The sequence below is a fragment of the Phoenix dactylifera genome, unplaced genomic scaffold, assembly GCF_009389715.1.
Source record: "Phoenix dactylifera cultivar Barhee BC4 unplaced genomic scaffold, palm_55x_up_171113_PBpolish2nd_filt_p 000007F, whole genome shotgun sequence".
NCBI classification, from domain to species: domain Eukaryota; kingdom Viridiplantae; phylum Streptophyta; class Magnoliopsida; order Arecales; family Arecaceae; genus Phoenix; species Phoenix dactylifera.
In genome coordinates this window covers 2578123-2598923 of record NW_024067666.1, presented here as the reverse complement: position 1 = coordinate 2598923, position 20801 = coordinate 2578123, and the positions used below count along the sequence as shown (strand labels likewise).

Genomic DNA, 20801 nt, shown 5'->3' with positions numbered 1-20801 from the left:
ATTCGTATAAAAGACCACCGCAAACGTATAAATAATGTATCAAATCATTCTACGTATTTATAGGAGCCATGTTTTGAGAATTTGATTTTAAATTCAAATTTATTATTAATTGGACAATTACTATGCCATGGTTTTAATTGGTACATGGTTATTTTGTTTTCTTGGAGTCTTAAAAGTAATTCTCAAATTTAAGCTGCAAGGCTGTCTTCACTTAAATATGGCAATAAAACAACCTTGTAGATATTATGCAAGAGGAAGGAAGGACTTGATAGGAACATCTTGCTGGGACATTTCATTAGAGAAATCAAAGAATTGATTCTCTTTTTGTTATAAAGAGTTGGTGGTGCACAAAATTACTGAAAGATTTCATTTGTGGACTTGAAAAGGAGTGCATCCCAACCAAAAGAAAGAAATGCCAACCGTCAAGGCAGACATGGATTTATGAGATGTAACTAGTAGTGCCATATTTCTTTGTTTCTAAACATAAGCCATTTTATATGAACAATCGGACTAATCTATCATATGAGGCTCGCATTATGTTGTTTCTTTAGTTTCGAGCATATATATTTCCCATATGAAACCATCCTAGGATCTTGCAAAGCTTGATAATGATAGCTACAAATTAATTAAGAAAAAGTTCAGTCCAACGAAAGATATAAATATAGCACAATTCGATAAGCCTTCGAAAGAAGCCATATTACGCATAGTTAAAACACTGCTTGACGAAGTGCATAGTTGGAATCTCTTTCCAAATGCAAATGCATCGAAGGAAGGGTATTCGCAGGATGCAACCTTAGATTTAGCTAGCACTAGTAGTATGAACTCTGGATTCATATCCCAAATACATTAAGAACTTCAACATACTTAGGAACCTCCATTAGTGGACTTAATCAGAAGATACGCTCGTTAAACTTATGCATGACAGCCCATAATGTAACCGGAGATGAAACGAAGCCAAAAGAAGCTAGCTTTAGGGTGTTATCCTTGATCTTTGGAGCTTTTTGTTAGTCTAGTTGTTAGCATTGGCAGCATCAAGCTGTTACAGTTAGAAATGGAAGCACCCTAAAGCTCCAAATTAAATTTATATCTTACACCCATCTTTCGGTTCCCCAAAGGTCTCCATTCCATCCAATATAATGAAACTGAACCCCCAAATATAGTTCCAATTAGTTAAATATTCCTCAGTGTGATGATCTGGACCGCCTATTACCCGGTTCCATCAAAACGAACGGTTGGGATCAAACCAAAAGGATGGGTGACTGAGGCGTCCAAAGTCCGAAGCATCTCTTCCCTGGCCGATTGGATAAAAAGCTGCCGTTGGGTCCCACCGTAAGACCAGACCACGTGGCGCCTTATATAGCTGAGGTCCCATAATCTTGGTGGCTAAGAGTGCGCTTTTGGGTCCACCTATGACTCCTTATAAACCTCTGTAAAACTTGGCCTGCTTAAAGGTCAAGCGACTGGGTAAACCCTTGGTTCTTTTCAAATATCTCGAAGCCATAAGGCAGTATTAAATATTAATGCCTTTGAAGAGGTCACAAGGGAACGCCAATTAATTGAAAAATTTTCAATAACGTAGTAATCTTATTATAAAGGTTTTTTATAGAAATTTTTATCAATGACATTTGTTACTGTACATGAATACAACAACTGATTATTGCAGTGGCTGTTGTTTGCCAAAAAACATCCAGAAAAGAGAAAAATAAGCAAATTATTAGCTTATTCGATGCTGAAATCTCAGTTTCAAAATAGTTTTTTTGTATAGACAAACAGTGAAAATGCTAATTGACAACCATCATTCTTATCATTACCGATACATGTATATATACATTTATATATCTGTATAGATATGCATCTTGTGATAATCATATACAAAAAAGAAAAAAAAGGTTAGAGTAACCTTTTCCTAAATTCTAATTCCTACATAATTCATAGAAGTTTAATACAGAAGTGGAATCTATGTAACTCTTCAAAATTGTTAGTCGCTTCCTTTCTCCTAGCCTCTTAAAAATATTTTTTTTGAAATAAATATTTTAAAGATAGAAATTTATACGTACCATATCAAAACATTATAATAATAGCCAGAGGGTAGTATTTAAAACTTTTTTTATCAATATATATCAGTCTCCATTCAAGTTATCATAAAAAAATATTGTTAATAAACTATGAGTTAAGCATGGTTGGTACTGACTAAGTTCAACATCTTATAGTGGGAGTCCCAAATAGAATTACACGTGGCAGGCGACGGATGGGCTTAGAATAGTGAAGGATGTTGAGAGGGTTGCAGCAGATCTACTTCGCGTGGCGAGACATCAACCAAGTTGGCGATCGTACGCGGACTTTTTGATAATTACGTCGAAAAGGTCGTACCTTTGATGCTGTCGAGCTGGGTCAGAGCATTTCTTGGAGCTGATTTTTTTTTTTTTTGGGTAGACTTGGTTCGGCGTGTTTGAAATATGATGAAGTCTTTATCGTTGAAAGGGAATTTTTATAAAAAAAGGGTTATTCAATTATTTGTTTTGGCAAGAACTGATGGCTTTCCTCTGTTTTGCAGAGAAAAATGTTACCATATTTTGTGGATTGAAATACCGAGAACGAACGGGATAAAAATATTTGATTTTATAAAATAAAATATAGAAAAAAGATAAAAATAGCTTAAAGGAGAAGGAAGGAACATAGAAAAAGAATCCTCGGTTATCTCTCTCACCATTGATTATGCTATTAACATCCATCATCGTCCACAATTTCCTCACCAACACCTACAACTTCCACCACTGCAAACCATCACCTCCAATCTCCATTAACACGTATCTGTTAGTGATCCCTACTATCACCCACTAACAATTACGATCTCCATCATCACCTACCACCATTATAAAGACTTTTATAGGTAATAGTGAGCATTATTGATGGTGGCAGATGATGGTAGAAATCGTTGGTAGTGTGGATGATTGTAAAGATCATTGGCGATGGTTGATGATGTTATTGTTAGAAATCAGACCCGGAGGTGATCGCGAACCAGGAGGAGGAGCTTCTATTGCAAGATGGTGGTGGACGACTGTCTCCAGCAGACCTGCAAGAAACCTTAGATGATATGGAATTTCAGGCTAGCTGGCAATCGATTGAGATTGCAAGAATTCAAATGCTGACAGCTATTGTGGTGGAGACTGCGGGATTTGATCGCGAATATGGAGGATTTGGTGACCCCTTCTTTAGGCAAACGCTCCGATTTCGAGACCGGCTTGATTGTTGGTGGAATCGGGATCGGTCTCAGCTTCTGACCAGGCTTCCTTGGCCTCGAGGTCAATCGGGCTTTGCACAGTCGAGATCATGCTTATCGAGATCACACTTACCGAGATCATGCCTGCCGAGATCATGCCTACCGAGATCATGCTCGTCGAGATCATGCCTGCCGAGACCATGCCTACCGAGATCATGCTCGCCGAGATCATGCCTGCCGAGACCATGCTTACCGAGATTACGCTTGCTGTCGGATTCGGATGTTTTAACCATACGTATTGGGTAGTCCACTTTTCCCCCCATCAGGTGATGATGGAGATTATTGGCGATGGCGATGAATGATAGTAAAGATAACTACTAATTAGTAATGGTGAATGATGATGAAGATCATTGATGGAGATAATCAATATGTTGCATAAATCATCAATGATGGTTAGTGATGATAGAAACCAACAACAAGATACATTAATGAACAACAAAAATGGCAAGTGGTGGATGGTAGTGGTGATGGTGAGCAATAAAGGGTTCTTTTTTGGTGTACCTCTCCTCTTTAAGCTATCATTTTTTTCCTATATTTATGTCACATAAGCTCATTTTTTGAGATGTAGAAGCAAAGGGTATTTCAGTCAGAAAAAAGTTTAGAATGGCTTTTCTTGCAAAACCAAAAAAACAATTTTTCCCGCAAAAAGTGATATTGGAATGATCATTTTTGCAAAACATCCTTATTGAAATTTCTCACTCTGTAATTTCAAAACTATGTTTTATTATCTATTAATTAAAGTTTAATTTAGTCTTCCATGTCCTTCCTATCTAAAAGAGCTCATGTGGAAGTTGATGTGTTTATAATCCGTCTTGGCAACTAGTCCATGATTCCCAAGTGTGAAATTATTCATGAGGTGTTTACAATGATTTCAATAGTCAATGTGACATTCAAGGAAAGATACTTTTAATCAAAGAAAGAATAAGGGGATAAGAAATCAAGGACGAAAATAGGGACGACCCAAAACCTAGGTGCTTAGGCAAATCGCTCAACGGACACTCCCATTATAAATGCTAAGATAATATATAACTTGCTTGAGGGCCAAAACCCAAGAATTTCTATGTAGTAGATCGGCATGGGAATATTAAACCTAGACAGCAGCATTATAGATGCTATTGTCATGTTCTTGCTTCTTAGGTCACAAAAGACATACAAAACTATTATACGCCATAACATTATTCTATCTGTGATAGTAAGAACCAGCTCTGATACATGTGTACCAAATGTCACACCTCCGCCTGCACGGAGCACGTGAGGCACTCAGTGCCCATTGGGGGCCACATGAGGAGGGACCGCGGGGCTCCCTGTCAGATATTGTTCGGTTCCGGGACTTCATGCAAGCGTCCTTCACCCCTCCCCGATTTTGTTTTCCTTCCAAAACGCGTCTGCAGGATTAGGAGACATCCGCCTCATATGCTCAGGCTCTGCAATGAGTCTTTCCAATGTGGGACTATTGGGCCTCACATCCTTCCCACCATCAGACAAGAGTCGTCCTTGGCTTTGATACCACTCAATGTCACGCCCCCGTCTGCGCGGAGCACGTGAGGCACCTAGTGCCCATTGGGGGCCACATGAGGAGGGACCGCGGGGCTCCCCTGCCAGATATTGTCTGGTTCCGGGGCTTCACGTAAGCGTCCTTCACCCCTTTCCGATTTTGTTTTCCTCCTAAAACGCGTCTGCAGGATTAGGAGACACCCGCCTCATATGCACAGGCTCTAGAACAAATCTTTCCGATGTGGAACTATTGGGCCTCACAGTCAGAAGCTTCAATTGTTATAACCAAGTACCATACTATTAGGTCCTGGCCTGGGTCAAAAACCTTTTTTTTTTTTTGGTTGAGGTTGAGCTGGTTGCCCTTCTAGGGTTTCTACGTTTAAGTGACCATGGCTACATAAAGGAAAACGCCAAAGACTAGAGAAAAGAATTTCAAGTCCGAGCCTCCAAGCCCTAGGGTGCTGCATGGACTGTTTTCTTTTGAACAGGAGTCCATGTTCTGGTCTCACGTTGGCTTTTTGGCATATTGGAAAGATGAACAAGTCCTATAAAAGGTTCTGGATTCTAGGGCTTCAAAAGTTTTCTTGCCAACAAATGTTTTAGCCTAGCACGAGGTGTCACAATAATTTTTCCACTTGGAAGAACGTATTGACGATGGATATGCACCCATGCTAGGTGTGCATGTGGCTTGGAGAGACCAACTTAGGTCCGATGCGTGCATGACCAACTTAGGTCCGATGCGTACACGACCAACTTGTATCCGACCTAATTCGGACCCAAATGTTAAGACTCATGAAGTTCCGAATTCCAAATGGAAGATGCATGGATTTCATGGTGTTTTGGGAAGTCTTTGGCCAGTCATGACAAACTTGCGAACTCACCATCACCTTTGATAGATGACCATTTCTCGCTTGTTCTTTTCCGATGTAGCATCCCCATGTTGTGAATACTTCTTGTAAATAGTTTGTTTTATATAAATCTAGGAGAAGGGTCTCACTTCCTCCATTTTTCAATTCAATAAAAAAAGAGAAAAAGGTGCGGATTGCGATCTCATCGGACCCACACGGACCCAATTCAACTAGACAAGAGTTGGTAAACAAGTCTGTGTTGGATTTCATGGTGTTGAACATGTTTTGATTGGACAAACATGGACCCAAATCAACCCGACAAGAGTTGGTAAGACGTTTCATAAACAGCCATTCCTAGCTTGTTCTTTCCAATGTAGCATCCCCATGTTGTAAATACTTCTTGTAAATAGTTTCCTTATAACCCGGGAGAAGTGCCTCACTTCCTCCATTTTCCATCAAAAACACTCATTGGACCCACACGGACCCAATTCAACCAATCAAGAGTTGGTCAACAAGTCCGTGTCCCCTCGAAATTTAGCCGACCGGACCCACATAGATCCAATTTCACCCGACAAGAGTGGGTAAAAAGTTGTCTCCCCTAAAATTTTGCCCCAACAAGACCTGCAAGAGAAGATCCGACCCGTTCTAGACCCATTGAGTCATATGTCGGTTGCGTCTACATCTAAGACCCATCGAGTCATATGTCGGTGGTGTCTACATCTAAGACCTAAAGCCAATTCTGTAGCATCCGAGTTGAATTGGACATGGACTCGGCTCGACCCACCCGTGGCGAACTCATACTGCAGCTCAGTGCAAGCTGGTTTCCAAACTGATTTGCTTGGGTTGTGATGTCAAGATTGTACGAGGTCTAGGGGGTTAATCTTGCAGCTCATAAAAATTAAAACCAGAAGAACAAACAAATACTCGTCACTTTCACGAGATGAGCAAACCTCATAATAAATGTGGCAAACTTACAGTGATTTTGACTTATTCCTGAGTAGTGGTATGATTCAAAACAATAATAGAAAATTTATAGAAATTCTATAAAAAAAACCCAATTTCTCGACACCGATAAATTCCAACTGATGTGAATCGAAAAGATATATATATATTAAGCCTGTGGAAGGAATGAAGAATTATGTAATACATGTTCTCATATTTTACAGTTAATAATTCATGTATTTTAATGTTAGGCAGCCTTCTATGCGAAGGAGACTACCTCAAAGAAATACAGGGACTAAAAAAACTGAGAATGTGATATAAAAGTAACCCCCAAAACTTGGATGTTCATGCAAATCACGTCACAAGCGCGTCTGTAAAAGTTTTTATGGTGATATTTAATTTTATAGAACTCGTGCTGCTTCAGAGTACCAAGAAGGTCAATGAAGCAGACCAAGTTTTCTAATAGCAATCCAGGCAACCTGTAAGGAGAAAAGGTGCAATACTAAAAAAATATGCAAGCAGATCTGACTGAATCAAACTACAATGTTCCAGTATAAAAAAATACAATAATCTTGTTCCATCTCACCATCGTAGTTGTTAAGCTGCAGGAGATACTTTGTTTCTTAACAAGAACGCACCATGCAAGAACTAGATAATCCCGTATTTAGTCCCACATCGGCTAGTAGCGGAAAGGTTCTGTGCCTTAAATGGGGGGTGGAAATCCTTTCCTCTCGAGGGCCCTTTTGTGGGACAAAACCGTGAGGGCAATCCCCCTGTCAGCGCTGGACGCGCGGGCCGGAAACGTCTCCCTCCGTCAGCGCTGGACGCGCGGACCGGAGCGCCCAAAGCGGACAATACCTCGTGGGGGACGCGGTCTCTTTCTGCTCGGCTCGGTTGGGACTAAGGCTGTTGCCGGGGTGAAAATCCCGCAACAGATTGGCGCTAGAGGAAGGGCCGCGCCCCTTGCCGCAGACTACCCCCTAGGACTGGGAGGCGCCACAGGAACCTTCCCGCTAGGGGGGCTATGTTGTGGGGGGGGTGCACCCGAATTTAGTCCCACATCGGCTAGTAGCGGAAAGGTTCTGTGCCTTAAATGGGGGGTGGAAATCCTTTCCTCACGAGGGCCCTTTTGTGGGACAAAACCGTGAGGGCAATCCCCCCGTCAGCGCTGGACGCGCGGGCCGGAAACGTCTCCCTCCGTCAGCGCTGGACGCGCGGACCAGAGCGCCCAAAGCGGACAATACCTCGTGGGGGACGCGGTCTCTTTCTGCTCGGCTCGGTTGGGACTAAGGCTGTTGCCGGGGTGAAAATCCCGCAACAGATTGGCGCTAGAAGGAGGGCCGCGCCCCTTGCCGCAGACTACCCCCTAGGACTGGGAGGCGCCACAGGAACCTTCCCGCTAGGGGGGCTATGTTGTGGGGGGGGTGCACCCGAATTTAGTCCCACATCGGCTAGTAGCGGAAAGGTTCTGTGCCTTAAATGGGGGGTGGAAATCCTTTCCTCACGAGGGCCCTTTTGTGGGACAAAACCGTGAGGGCAATCCCCCCGTCAGCGCTGGACGCGCGGGCCGGAAACGTCTCCCTCCGTCAGCGCTGGACGCGCGGACCGGAGCGCCCAAAGCGGACAATACCTCGTGGGGGACGCGGTCTCTTTCTGCTCGGCTCGGTTGGGACTAAGGCTGTTGCCGGGGTGAAAATCCCGCAACAGATTGGGGAGGGGGCCTTGAATTTAGTCCCACATCGGCTAGAGCGGAAAGGTTCCGTGCCTTATAATGAGGAGGGCGAAGCCTTTTCCTCACGAGGGCCCTTTTGTGGGACAAAACCGTGAGGGCAATCCCCCCGTCAGCGCTAGACGCGCGGGCCGGAAACGTCTCCCTCCGTCAGCGCTGGACGCGCGGACCGGAGCGCCCAAAGCGGACAATACCTCGTGGGGGACGCGGTCTCTTTCTGCTCGGCTCGGTTGGGACTAAGGCTGTTGCCGGGGTGAAAATCCCGCAACAGATGGCGCTAGAGGAAGGGCAGCCTCCTCTCTCCATTGACTACCCTCCAGGACTGTGGGGGCCCGTTGGGGTAAAACCTGGCCGGAACCTTCCCGCTGGGGGGGCTATGTTGTGGGGGGGGAGGGGGCCTTGAATTTAGTCCCACATCGGCTAGAGCGGAAAGGTTCCGTGCCTTATAATGAGGAGGGCGAAGCCTTTTCCTCACGAGGGCCCTTTTGTGGGACAAAACCGTGAGGGCAATCCCCCCGTCAGCGCTGGACGCGCGGGCCGGAAACATCTCCCTCCGTCAGCGCTGGACGCGCGGACCGGAGCGCCCAAAGCGGACAATACCTCGTGGGGGACGCAGTCTCTTTCTGCTCGGCTCGGTTGGGACTAAGGCTGTTGCCGGGGTGAAAATCCCGCAACAGTTCCAGTATAAAAAAATACAATAATCTTGTTCCATCTCACCATCGTAGTTGTTAAGCTGCAGGAGATACTTTGTTTCTTAACAAGAACGCACCATGCAAGAACTAGATAAGCTTGCGTGCAACATGTCTCTTTTTTGGGTAAGGATGCAGCATGCCTCAAGTGGGAAAATAATTACAAAATAATGGAGGGTTCAGAAGACAATTGTCGATATCTTTGTAAGCATTTCGAACGATGGATCTTTTCTGAACAAACCAAGAGTCCTTCCTTCCATGCATTGAAGAAATTGGTTCTGATTTTTTATTTTTAAAAGGGCAATCACTAATGCAAGGAGAGGAGATTCATATTAAAGCTATATGGGGCGGCTTCGGCATAGGACGAGCTCCGCCGGCCTCGGCTGTTCTTTTTTGGTATTGGGCGAGCAGGGCTTCGTTGCTCGACATCATCCCTGCGGTCTCTGAAAAGGAAAAGAAAAGCACAAGTCTCATATTAACTTCAAAAAGGAAAAAAGAGAAGAAGAGTAAGAAGCAAAACAGAAAAATGACGCACAACCGTCCTTACCCTCAAAGCGCATCGAGCTTAGGCCGACGTTTATCAAAGCCTCCTCGCTCAGGAGGTCGTTCAGAAGGATATCCTCCTTCAAACCACGAAGAGCTGCAAGAATCTTCTGCTCGCTCACAGTCAGTTCGGAGACCTTATTGTTGGCCTTGACTATTGGCTAGCCCCATGACGGGTTAAACCCCCATGGACCATCGGAGGAAAGAAAGAAGAATTTCTTCTTCCATCTACGGATGGAGGTAGGAGCACCTCGGAATAGTGGCCTACCTCCCCGAAGGGCAAAGTATAGCCACCCTCCATCCTCGAAGTTAGACTTCAACATATAACACCCGCGGAAGATGTTTATCGAGGTCGGTATCCCGTGAGTGAGGCAAAGAGACAGAAATCCAATGATTATTCTCCACGAGTTCGGAGCAAGCTGCGCTGGGACGAGGCGATACCTCTCCAAAAGCTCGGTCACGAACCTATGCAGGGGGCATCTCAGGCTAGCCCGAAGTGTCTCCACATACACTCCGATCCAACCTGGAGAGGGCTTAGTAACTCGGTCCTACGGCCCCGCGAACTCAAGTTCAAACTCGCATGAAGAGAAGAACTGGGTCCGAATCGTGGTCGTGCCCAATTCTTCTCTGGTCAGGGTTGACTCGACCCTGTCTGGACCATGACTCACCTCTGGCCCGAGCTCCGTCCCGCGAGAGGAGGAAGCCCCAGCAGAGGGAGAAGTGCCGCCTGATATTGTCTCACTTACAGTACTAAAAAGAAGAAAAGAGGAAGAAAAATAGAGCAACAAAGAAGAAAGACTGACAGTCCTCCGAGCGGACGTGAGAAGAACAACCTACCATAGTCCTCGCTGGAAAGGCTAATGGACAAAAGCAAAGAACCGAGAGGAATCGCCAAAAACACCTTGAAGCACCTCCAGGAAGGCCGAATAACGATCGGGAGAAAAAGAAAATGAAAGAGGAAGAAGACAAGAACTACGGCGGCCAAATAAAGGCCTTTAGGGCCACGCCAGGGTTTATATAGACCCTCCCAATGGTTCAGATCGATAAGAGCAAGTTGCGCCTCCCATGTAGATCGCACCACGTGCCGACCTCAGAAACCGAACCAGTGTATTAACTTGGATCGTCGCTTTAAAAGCAGAATCAAATCGACGTCTCGTCGAATACTGGAACCTCATCATGAACCCACAGCTTGAAATCGCCTCAAAAAGCAAAAAACCGTCGCCTCGTGCTCTCATTGAAGATGCCCTAAAGCGCTCGAACTCGAACTCGGAAGTCGAGGGGTAGTATTGGGAAAAAATGGATCACTCAAAGCATATGGTCAAATCGCTGACACTTGATGACGAACGTGATGACAACAAGCATACTCTCAGTAGTCACAATCTCAGAGCGCCCGACCTCAGAGCGCCCAACCTCAGAGCGCCCGATCTCGGTACCAACGACCCCAGAGTTCATGACCTCGATCTCGGTATGACCTTGGCAGGTATGGTCTCGTCTGAGTTAAGCCTGATCGACCTCAAGATTAAGAAAGACCCAGTCAAAGAGAGAAACAGACTCCCCACTCCACCGAAAATCAAGTCCTCCATATCCGGGATCAAATCCCGCAATCTCTGCCTTAACGACTGTCAACATTTAAATTCACACGATCTCAACGGATCGCCAACTAGCCCGAAATCTCGGACTACTTACGATAATTCATTGATTCGCACAATTACACCCGGTCACAGGTAACCGCTACATCCCTTCCTCTAAAAAGGGGGGGGGGGGGGGGGCTCTTTTTCCTCCCCGGCCAAAGAGGACTTCCCTAGATCATTTCTCTCTATTTTTTCTCTCCATTCAAAATCCCTCTCTGACTTAAGCATCGAAGGGCCTGCGCCGGAACCTCCGGCTACAGGCTTCTTGCAGGTCCGCTGGAGACAGCCGTCCGCCACCGCACCACCAGCCGGAGCTCCTCCTCCTCGATCCGTGGTCACCTCCGGATCCAATGTTCAGCAACAGGGGGATGATGCAAGTTATAAATCATTCAAAACAATTCACAAAAGATTCATATTAGATCGCATAACTAATGCTGCAAAAACATAAATGGCCTCATCTATTATCTATAATATTATTACAGTTAAAACCATCAAAGCACTGACATAAAGGCTCTTCAAGCATATAGAATGGAACTACCCTTCCATCCAACCAAAACCATTCCATGTGGTAAGACTCCTCTGCGCGGTGTTTGCTGGAATTATGGTTCCAAACTAACATAGATCAGTGCATCTGCAAGCCTTCTCATAGTGCTAACTCTTTAAGTGTTTTAAAATAGCTCCTGCTACAATCTGAAAACTCGCTCAATGTTTAAACTAGACTCCTGCAGCCTCTTGTGTTTCTGTGGCTTCTGATATTGGCTTGGGTTCTGGTTCAACAGGCTTTGTCGCCAAGATCTTACAAATGGGCATGGTGTCATTTTTACTCAAAAGCTTCAATGATGGGTGGACTTCGATATCATGCATCAACACTCTATCTCCAATATCTAGATTTGTCAGGTCCACCTCAATTTTTGGAGGAATGTGTTCAGTTGGGCAGAGGTATTTGAGGCTGGTCCTGATCTTGTGCAGGTAACCCCCTGTATGTACAAAGTAAATTACAAAATACAGGTCAAATTGATGATGCGATGATGATAGAAACAAGCTATGCTTCAGAGAGAACATTTGATGCTTCAGAGAGCACGTGAAATAAAGCTTGAAAGAAGAGCAATTCTCATGAGTATAATACCCATCATAGGAATATAAGCATGAGGCCACAAATTATAAGAATAATCATGCACAAATTGGATTCTGCCACCAATTGTTCTATAGCTTGTGTCTTCGCAAATCTTGGCACTGAATGACAGATATGGTTAAACTGAAAGTGCCAGCTAAGACTGGTAAGGTCTCTTGGCAGTTTTAGCAAATACCTAGGTTAAAGAGATTAGAGAGATTGTATTGCTTGCATTTTACTCTTTTGTCAAAGTTCGTTTAGGAGCATGTTTCTATGTAGTGCAGGGTAAGCATAACTGACTGATAGACGCTCTTATCAACTACTGTCTGTGTCCTTGCACATGTATATGTCAGGAAATTGCTTGTTTTGTACTTTTTTAGTTTAACTTTCCTAACCAGAATTTTTTTCCCTTCTATCATTCATATTAATACCCCACTGTTTTGAGGTTAGGTATTATTTGCCCCTTTGTTTTCCTCCTAGCATTTATGGCTTCATCATTCATCCTGAGCTCTTCTTCAAATCTCTGACTGTTTTAAAGACCTATTCTCCTTTTGGAAGACAGAACAAAATTGTTATTTTGCTTCAGAGCAGTTTAGAGCATTTCTTTTGAACATTGTGCAGTAATATCAAATGAAGGCATCTGTCCAAAATCCCTAAGATATCCATCTTTTAAATCGCTTTTTCAAGGTCATGTTTAATACTAGAGTCCTATTTACCATCTTCCTACCTCCTTGCGATCTTTTCACGCACGCACACACACTATTCTCCCCCATCTCATTTATAACTAGGGCTGCAAATATGTTGAGTCGGACCAATGAAATGCATGAGCCCAACCTGAACCAGTACATGTTAGGGTCTTGATTTTGGATCCAGACCAACCCGTCGGCTGATTGGGATGGGCCAGGTCAGGTCTATGGAAAAGAGTTTGGACCGGGCAGGTCATTCGGCTTGGATCAAGGTCAAGTATGACCCAAAACCAACCCAAAATGTTGTTTGGGTTTGTGTTAGGCCTGCATTAGCTATTCATTCATAGCTACAAATATCAAATCATTAACTTATTAAATAAATCTAAAAACCCACTTAACATGGATTTGCATTCAAAAAACTTTTTAATTTGGTTCAAGAAAATGATTGTTCTTAAGCATACTTTACAAACTATAATTTAAAAATAAATATTTATATATGTGAGAATATTATATATAAGAATCCATCAAAACAAATAATGAATGTCTAAATATACTTAAGTGAAAGAAGGTGAGAGAAGATGGGGTTATCAAAGTTAACAGAGAGATTAGTTTAAATGAGAATTCATTTGATGAATTGGGGAAGATATTTAAGGTGAAGGAAAAGAAGTTTTATATGATTTGGGATTTTGGGTTAGGCTAGATCAAGTCTAGGCCGTGTCAGGCCTGTTTTTTGTTGACCCAAATTAGACATAGATAATATACAGGTTGAGTCAGTTGAAAAATATAAAATGCAAACCTGACTTAGTTTTTAAATTAGGACCAATTTTTGATCCTGACCCAATCATGGATCCTTAAAAAGGGATTAAGTTGAGTATAATCATGTTGGGATCGAGTTGGGTCATTGGTAGAATTGACCCATTCACAACCCTACTTGTAACATCCATAACTATATATATTTCTTCTCAAGATTTAACAATGTTAGTACATACTTCTCAAATTCATTAACAACAGATTTATTCTCTTGTACCTCCACACAAAAATATCCCCAACGGCAAAGGGCCTATTTGGATATTCCTACAGGATTGGGCTGAAAATCCTGCAAGAAGTGGGTTTGTTGGTCCATCTAGATTTCATTTTCTAAGAACTTGTCCAAACACAGCCTAGATCTTAGCCTTTGGGTTATAGAAAAAACAAAAAAACTACAGATGTCTTTTTTTTTTCTTTGTATAGGATTTGGGCTGGGTAGAGTTTGGTTGATACATGGCCATACTTAAATAGACAACCTAATCCACGAATCCCATAGAATTTTCAGCAAAAATCCTATAGGAATAGCAAAACAGGCTCTAAATTGTATTTTTTCCCCTTTCGTAGTGGGTTGGACTTTGCTTAATTCTTTCCCTTAAGAAAGGGGAGGGGAAAGAAAAAAGGCATTTTCTTATAGTGCAAGCTCTTGTTGGATGGAGTTGAGGATTTTAATTTCCTCCTAATGGCGAAAGGCCTACGTGTAGCTCCAAGACAGATCCAATGAATAACAAACAAATAAAATTAAGCCCAATTACATACTTCACATTAGACAAAGATAACTGTTTCCTGTTTGGTTGACACTGAACTCCTCTCAAAGTCATGTTATAGATTATGATACATCTCTCCTCCCCTCCCCTCTCTCCCCTACCATCAAAATTGTACTTCAGAATCTATGCAAAGGCATTACTCTCAAAGAAACAATAGTTTCCCATATCCAAATCAAAAATTAATTGACCAACAATGGGTAGCAAATCCACAACTATTTCTCTCAGATATGCACTACTTTTCTTTGTTCAGTTCTTGTTGATTAACCACCCAGCTGAAAGTTCAAACAACTATCGATGTACGGACTTTGGTCTCTAGAAATGAGACTTGCATATTCCGAACACATGAACTAGTATTAGGCTCACCTACTCACGAGTTTCAATCATCACTTTAAATAGAATGAGGACACGTTTCTCACGAAGCAAAGGAACATCATCATTATCACCCATATTCTCTCCTCATTTAGTGTATCCCAACCTGTTTTGTGCTATATAATAACTACAATTATGGTCGTGATCAATGCAACAGTCGTGATAGACAAAGAAGTGGTCATGACTTTGTTCTTCCGGCATTCAAGTAAAAACAGTCTGTATAGAACATAATTCAATCACCAGATACCAATACATGTACTATAAACGATAATAGAACTAGAGGGCCAGTCTCACAAAATGGCCAGTTGTGGTAATCCTACCACCACATGTACAGTGTTAATCTACAATTGGCATGTGTTAATCTCATGAGCAAAACAACGAAAAAATGTGTTAGGTTATTATTAGTATAAACACAGAGTACTTGTGAATGGGCAAGCATTATTTTTTGACTCCATGATATCCATATATGATGCTGGTCCAGCCAAAATTACTTGGTAATATTATGTGTCACCACCAATCAACTATTAATTGTGAAAATATTTCAGAGCCACCGAGAAAAACTCCAGAATCTAAAGCCATTCAATTACCTAACAAGTTCTATCATACTTCGTCTTCCAACCTTACCACGGATCACAATGCAAGCCCAAAATCTTTGCCTTAACTGAAAGCAACCAAACACCTAAACTTGTAGTTCAACATCAAAGCCTCATAATTTCAAACATGGCTTCTCAAGAATGGTTTCAGCATTTTATACAAATTTCTCATCCATACGTGCAATAAGCATTTTTTTTTGTGTTAAAAGACAATATGGCAGTTCTTGTTGAAAAGAGAGATTAATTTTTTTACTTTTATTAACATGGTAAGGGTGGCAAATTTTAACTATATCCATGAACCTCCTTGAAGCTGTCCAAAACAAGCAGGTTTAGGTGACATTTTTCTTATTGACTGGCCAATTATGGATTTGTCAGACCAATTCTGTTACAATTGGGTCAAATTTAGGTTTCTCTATGGGTCACCATGGATGCAACAAGCCCTTAAGAGCTATCCCTAGGCCGTTAGAATAGTGTAGCAACCCAGTAGGCTAATTGAGCTTGATTTGTGTAATTATGAAATCATATAGTTTATGATTATACCTGTGCAAAATTGATTGACCTGGTTTTGGGTGGGCAGGGTAAAGTTTTTCAAGCTGATGGGCCAGACTAAGCTAGGTTTTAAAACCAATTCAAAATCAAGCTGGGCTTGGGCTTGCCAAATTTTACCCAACTAAACAACTTAAACAAGATATAGAGTATTTAATATTATACTTATAGCTTATACTGTTATATTACATATCAGTTAAATCTCAAATAGAATCTAATGGTGGACTGTGGACAAGAATTGGTAAAGTGGGAACACTAACTCAGTCCCTCCTCTCCTCCTCTGGCTGACGCATCCTCTCTTCTTGACCACCTACTCTCTTGGTTACTAATAGCAGGAGCAGATGTGATAGTGAATTTAGGTGCAGAATATGAGGAAGTGGATCCATCGAAAAAAATTAGAACAAGGAAACACATAGGAAGGGGCATGATTATAAGTTTCTAACATACAGGCAACACCTAAAGTAGAAGTTTCTGGGTATTAAGCTCAGATTTTGTTTTACACATCCTAATAAACAAGCTGTTTGAAATTTATAAGGTCCAGCTGGCAGCCAACAGTATTTGGCATTTACTGGTTTTGATAAACTTTCATTTCAAACAAAGATTTAGGTGCTGATTTTGATAGCACTACAGTATTTTTAGACATTTAATGGTCAAATTTCATTTGAAGACCTCCATCACTCCTACACAGATTCCCAGCCAACAACCAAGACTTTGTACCTTCACTTAGGCTGACCAGTTATATAAGATATAGATCCACTGTCATAACGTCCAAGTGAAGTTGCTATGGACTTGATGACCAAATATTGCACTATTCTTTCAAAATCAAGCGGTACTTTTGTTAATATAATTTGCTTCCCAACAATGATCTCTAAAATGATGATTTCCACTAAAGTGGTTGCTTGAAACAAATATTGGGATCTTGCACAGAATTCACCAGCTTCTCCCAATTACAAGAAGAAAACTTAAAAAGACACACATAAAATAGTCTAACAATGAAGATGAGTTTGTCTCCCATCTCCAAGCTTAAGAATTTGCAAGTCTCCCCCCATTTTGACAATTTACACAGAGTTGTGAAGCCAAAAGGTGGATAGCTTCAACAATTTCTGTCCCTAAGACATGTTCTTAATACAGAGATAAAGTCACCTTCTTTTGCATCCTTAGTCCTATCTGTCCTCACTAAATCACAAATACTTCTACCTATGTTGCAAAAAATTGAAGCTAGGACATTATCCTCTCACCACAGGTCAAGCCAGTGCTCTAAACCTCCAAGACCATTCTCTTATGGTCCTGAACTTCGTAGCTCACAAGAAGAACAAACATGGGAGTTGGAATGAGGGCTATGAAAGAAAAGGTAAATCATGTGATTCACAGTCTACAATGGCATAAGGAATAAGAGTTGGAGTGCACATAAGCATTGCTTTGGCTATACCTTCGACACTATAATGTAGTTAATCCTACTTCTGTGGAACCAACATGAGAAATAAAGCTTTCATTGTCCAACCCCTCCTTACACTGGTTCTTCTAATTACCTCTTTCCACATTTCGTTATCCCAAAACGCTAACCTAACCTCCAAACCCATTCAACAAGGCTTGATTTTGCTATTAAAATCTCTTACTCCGTGTGCCCTTTCATTTTTCCCATGCAAATCAAATACTTTCTTTCTCCCACCCTACACATAAAAACACTTTGCATATGCATTATTCATGCACAAGCACAATTAAGCCAAGAACCTTGTAGACAGAAGAAATACAACCAAAGCTATCAATAAGATTTATACGGATCATCTTAACTAGACGAGATATAGAATATTTTCCCATATCGTCATTGCTATCAATTTCTCTCTCACATAGCTCCCCATGAAGCACATTGAGACAACTTAACCTGAAAGCCTACGTGCTTGACATGTTACATATTAAACATGGATAAGGATAAGAGCAATTCTTAGGTTAACCCCATTTTTAACCTCAAAGCCCACCAAAGCATTCCAAGTCAAAATTACCCTTATCCACAAGCTTATAATCCAACAAGGAAGGGGTGCGCGGCCCCGGGGGAGGGAGGACACTTAAGGATAAAGCTAGAGCTAGATTTGAGGATAAATTACCCTTACACTTAAGTGCCCCCTTGGGGCACCTAAGAATAAAGCTAGAGATAGATCTGAGGCTCTGGACAAGTGGATTAACTAGGCCTTTGGATTCTTTCCATGTTTTGGATGGGCAATACCTTGCTCAAATAGTCACATAACAAGGTCATATGCTTGTCCTATAGGTTGAAAGAATTGCAAAGAATTTCTTATGGATTAATAACCTAAAGAAACATACCTACATACCTAAATACATATATAGTTTCTCCATAAAGAAAAAGAAGAGACAGTTTTGCTGGCAAAAAATTATACTTCTCTAATATGTTTGCTATTTTTATTCTTCATAGTTGTGTGAAAAAAATATAGATACTCATGCATTGGCTCTTCTAACCAAACTATATACCAACCTAAGTTTAAACTGGCCCATTATAAATTCCATAACATAAACAAATGCTAACCATACGACCCTTTAGCCATCAACTTAAATTCATTTTGATATATTGCATGAGGTATATCAAAATTATGACCCATGGTAGATGGAGTAAGCATCAAGACTCAAGAGGCTAAACCAATTACATATGACAAAATAGGTACCGATACATAGTTTCTCCATAAAGAAAAAAAGAGACAGTCGTGCTACTAAAAAAATATACTTGTCTAATATGTTCACTATTTTTGTCCTTCATCTTGATACAAAATACATAGCCTTGGATATTTTAACCAAATTATACCTACCTAAGTTTCAATTAAGCCCATGATAAATTCCATAGCATAAACAAATGCTAACCCTACAACCCTCTAGCCATCGACTTAAATTCATTTTGATATATTGCACAATGTATATCAAAATTCTGGCCATTAGTAGAAGACATTATCACATTCCTAGCATGTACAGAATACCAACATAGGATTAAGGTATGCAGAGAAATAAGGGAACAATAGACAACTTCAGAAACTAGATTTTAAACATCTTGATTTGTCCATCATTAACTATAATAAATTAATCTCACCAAATTCAAGCATCAAATTTTCCTGGATAGGATGATAGGGCTCAGAATGATGAGATTACTAGAAGCATAAAAATTCTAGGATATGAGAAATATGAGGATTCAAAAAGGCATTAAAAACAATGACAAAGTTGTGGCGGCCAAACAATTTTTACATCACCATACATGAAACCACCTTCAAATATGTTCAGATTACGATCCTTAGTAATAAAGTATCAGGGCCTCAATAAAAAGACAAATGCAATCATCTAACTCATTTTCATGTTCCACTTAAATCCAAAGTTAGCATTTCAATATTAAAGCTCCCATATCTCTATTGACCAAGGACTAATTAGTTAACAGACACCAACAGAGATGGTATGGTCATGTGCAACAAAGACTTAAGGAGAGGTTAAGAGGTCAGAGAAGTGGAAAGCATGTCCCTGAAGGAATTGGAAGGAAGTACCATGAATGCCTTCGAAATGGCTTTCCTTAGCCAAATCCCTTGACAACAACGAAGGGTCAAGAAGGTTTGATTATGTTAACCCAAGTAGATAGCATAAGAACCCAATGCAAACAACATGACTGCATGTGTCAATGCACTAATATAGTTTAACAAAATGCCTAAAAGAGTCAGCTGCTAGCCCCTTCAGGTGTCACTTCAATACCACACCAAGTACCTAAAACCCAATGCAACTGTCTAGAGCAATCAAAAGACAACAAGTTGATGAGTGAAAAGAGAACGAATAACGGCAGCAAGTATGAAGGAGTTCTGAAACCTTTCTTAAGCCCGGGGCAGACGTCCTCTCCCTTGTATACCACGGGCACATCCAACTTCAGCTCCAATCCCTTCTCCGCCCACGCCATCACCAAATTTAGAATCTCTCCCGTCTCCTCCTTCCTGTGAACCTGATACCAACCCACAAATCTCTTATCAGATTACCATATGAACCAAATGAAAATATCAAGAAGAAATCCAATAAAAAAGGAGGTTTTTTCCCCTGCCTTGATGGGGAGGACGGTGCCCGAATCGAGGACGACGGCGGAACGGGGGCCAGCGCGGACCTGGAGGTGGATGGGGGTGGAGGAGAAGAAGGGAGACTGCTTGAGGATCTCCCGGATCTGCTTCGCCTCGGTAGATAGAAGCTGCTTCCGGGTAGCGGGGCCGCCGCCCTCGCCGGGGATCAGCACCACCGAGGGGATAAAGCCGGCGGCCCGCAGCTTGGCCGCCACCCGGCTCCCGGTGTGTTCCCTCGGCACCGCCTGGATAGTGCGGTGGTACGCGGCGGAGGGCGTCAGTCGCCACGGCGGCGTCTCCACTGCCGCCCTCCGAAGGAGATCGCCGCCGCCGCCGCCCCACAACCTCGCCATTGCACTCGCTTTTTGGGGGTGCCCGTGGAGCTTATGGGCTCCAGTTCGAGCCGATGCAGGGTTTGTTGAGGAATTGCTTTATGGGCTGCTTTTATAAGGAGGCAGAACCAGGCCCAATTTAGCCCATTTAAGCGCAGATATGATTAAACTGCAAGGAGCCAAGGATAAACAAACATGATGAACAGTTTCATATTTTGCTTCACATTGTTGTCATGTATATGCTTTATTGGTAAATAAAGGCCTAGAGGGATATGGGTTGTATCTTTGGCACAAAAGAAGGATTCACTTTCCTTTGTGTGAATCCACCTTTGGATCGTACAATGGCTGAGAA

At 42.1% G+C, this 20801-nt stretch overlaps 1 protein-coding gene across 1 annotated transcript; it reads right to left on the bottom strand.

Annotated features, from left to right (window-relative positions):
* Nucleotides 1-11576: 11576 nt before the first annotated feature.
* LOC103709224 (50S ribosomal protein L25) lies at nucleotides 11577-20539 on the bottom strand. The gene is made up of 3 exons (XM_008794465.4): nucleotides 20105-20539; nucleotides 19879-20008; nucleotides 11577-12133 (listed from the first exon to the last, which is right to left on the bottom strand). Exons 1-3 carry the CDS (start codon nucleotides 20468-20470, stop codon nucleotides 11871-11873), a joined length of 759 nt encoding a protein of 252 aa, XP_008792687.1. The 5' UTR covers nucleotides 20471-20539; the 3' UTR covers nucleotides 11577-11870.
* Nucleotides 20540-20801: the final 262 nt, after the last annotated feature.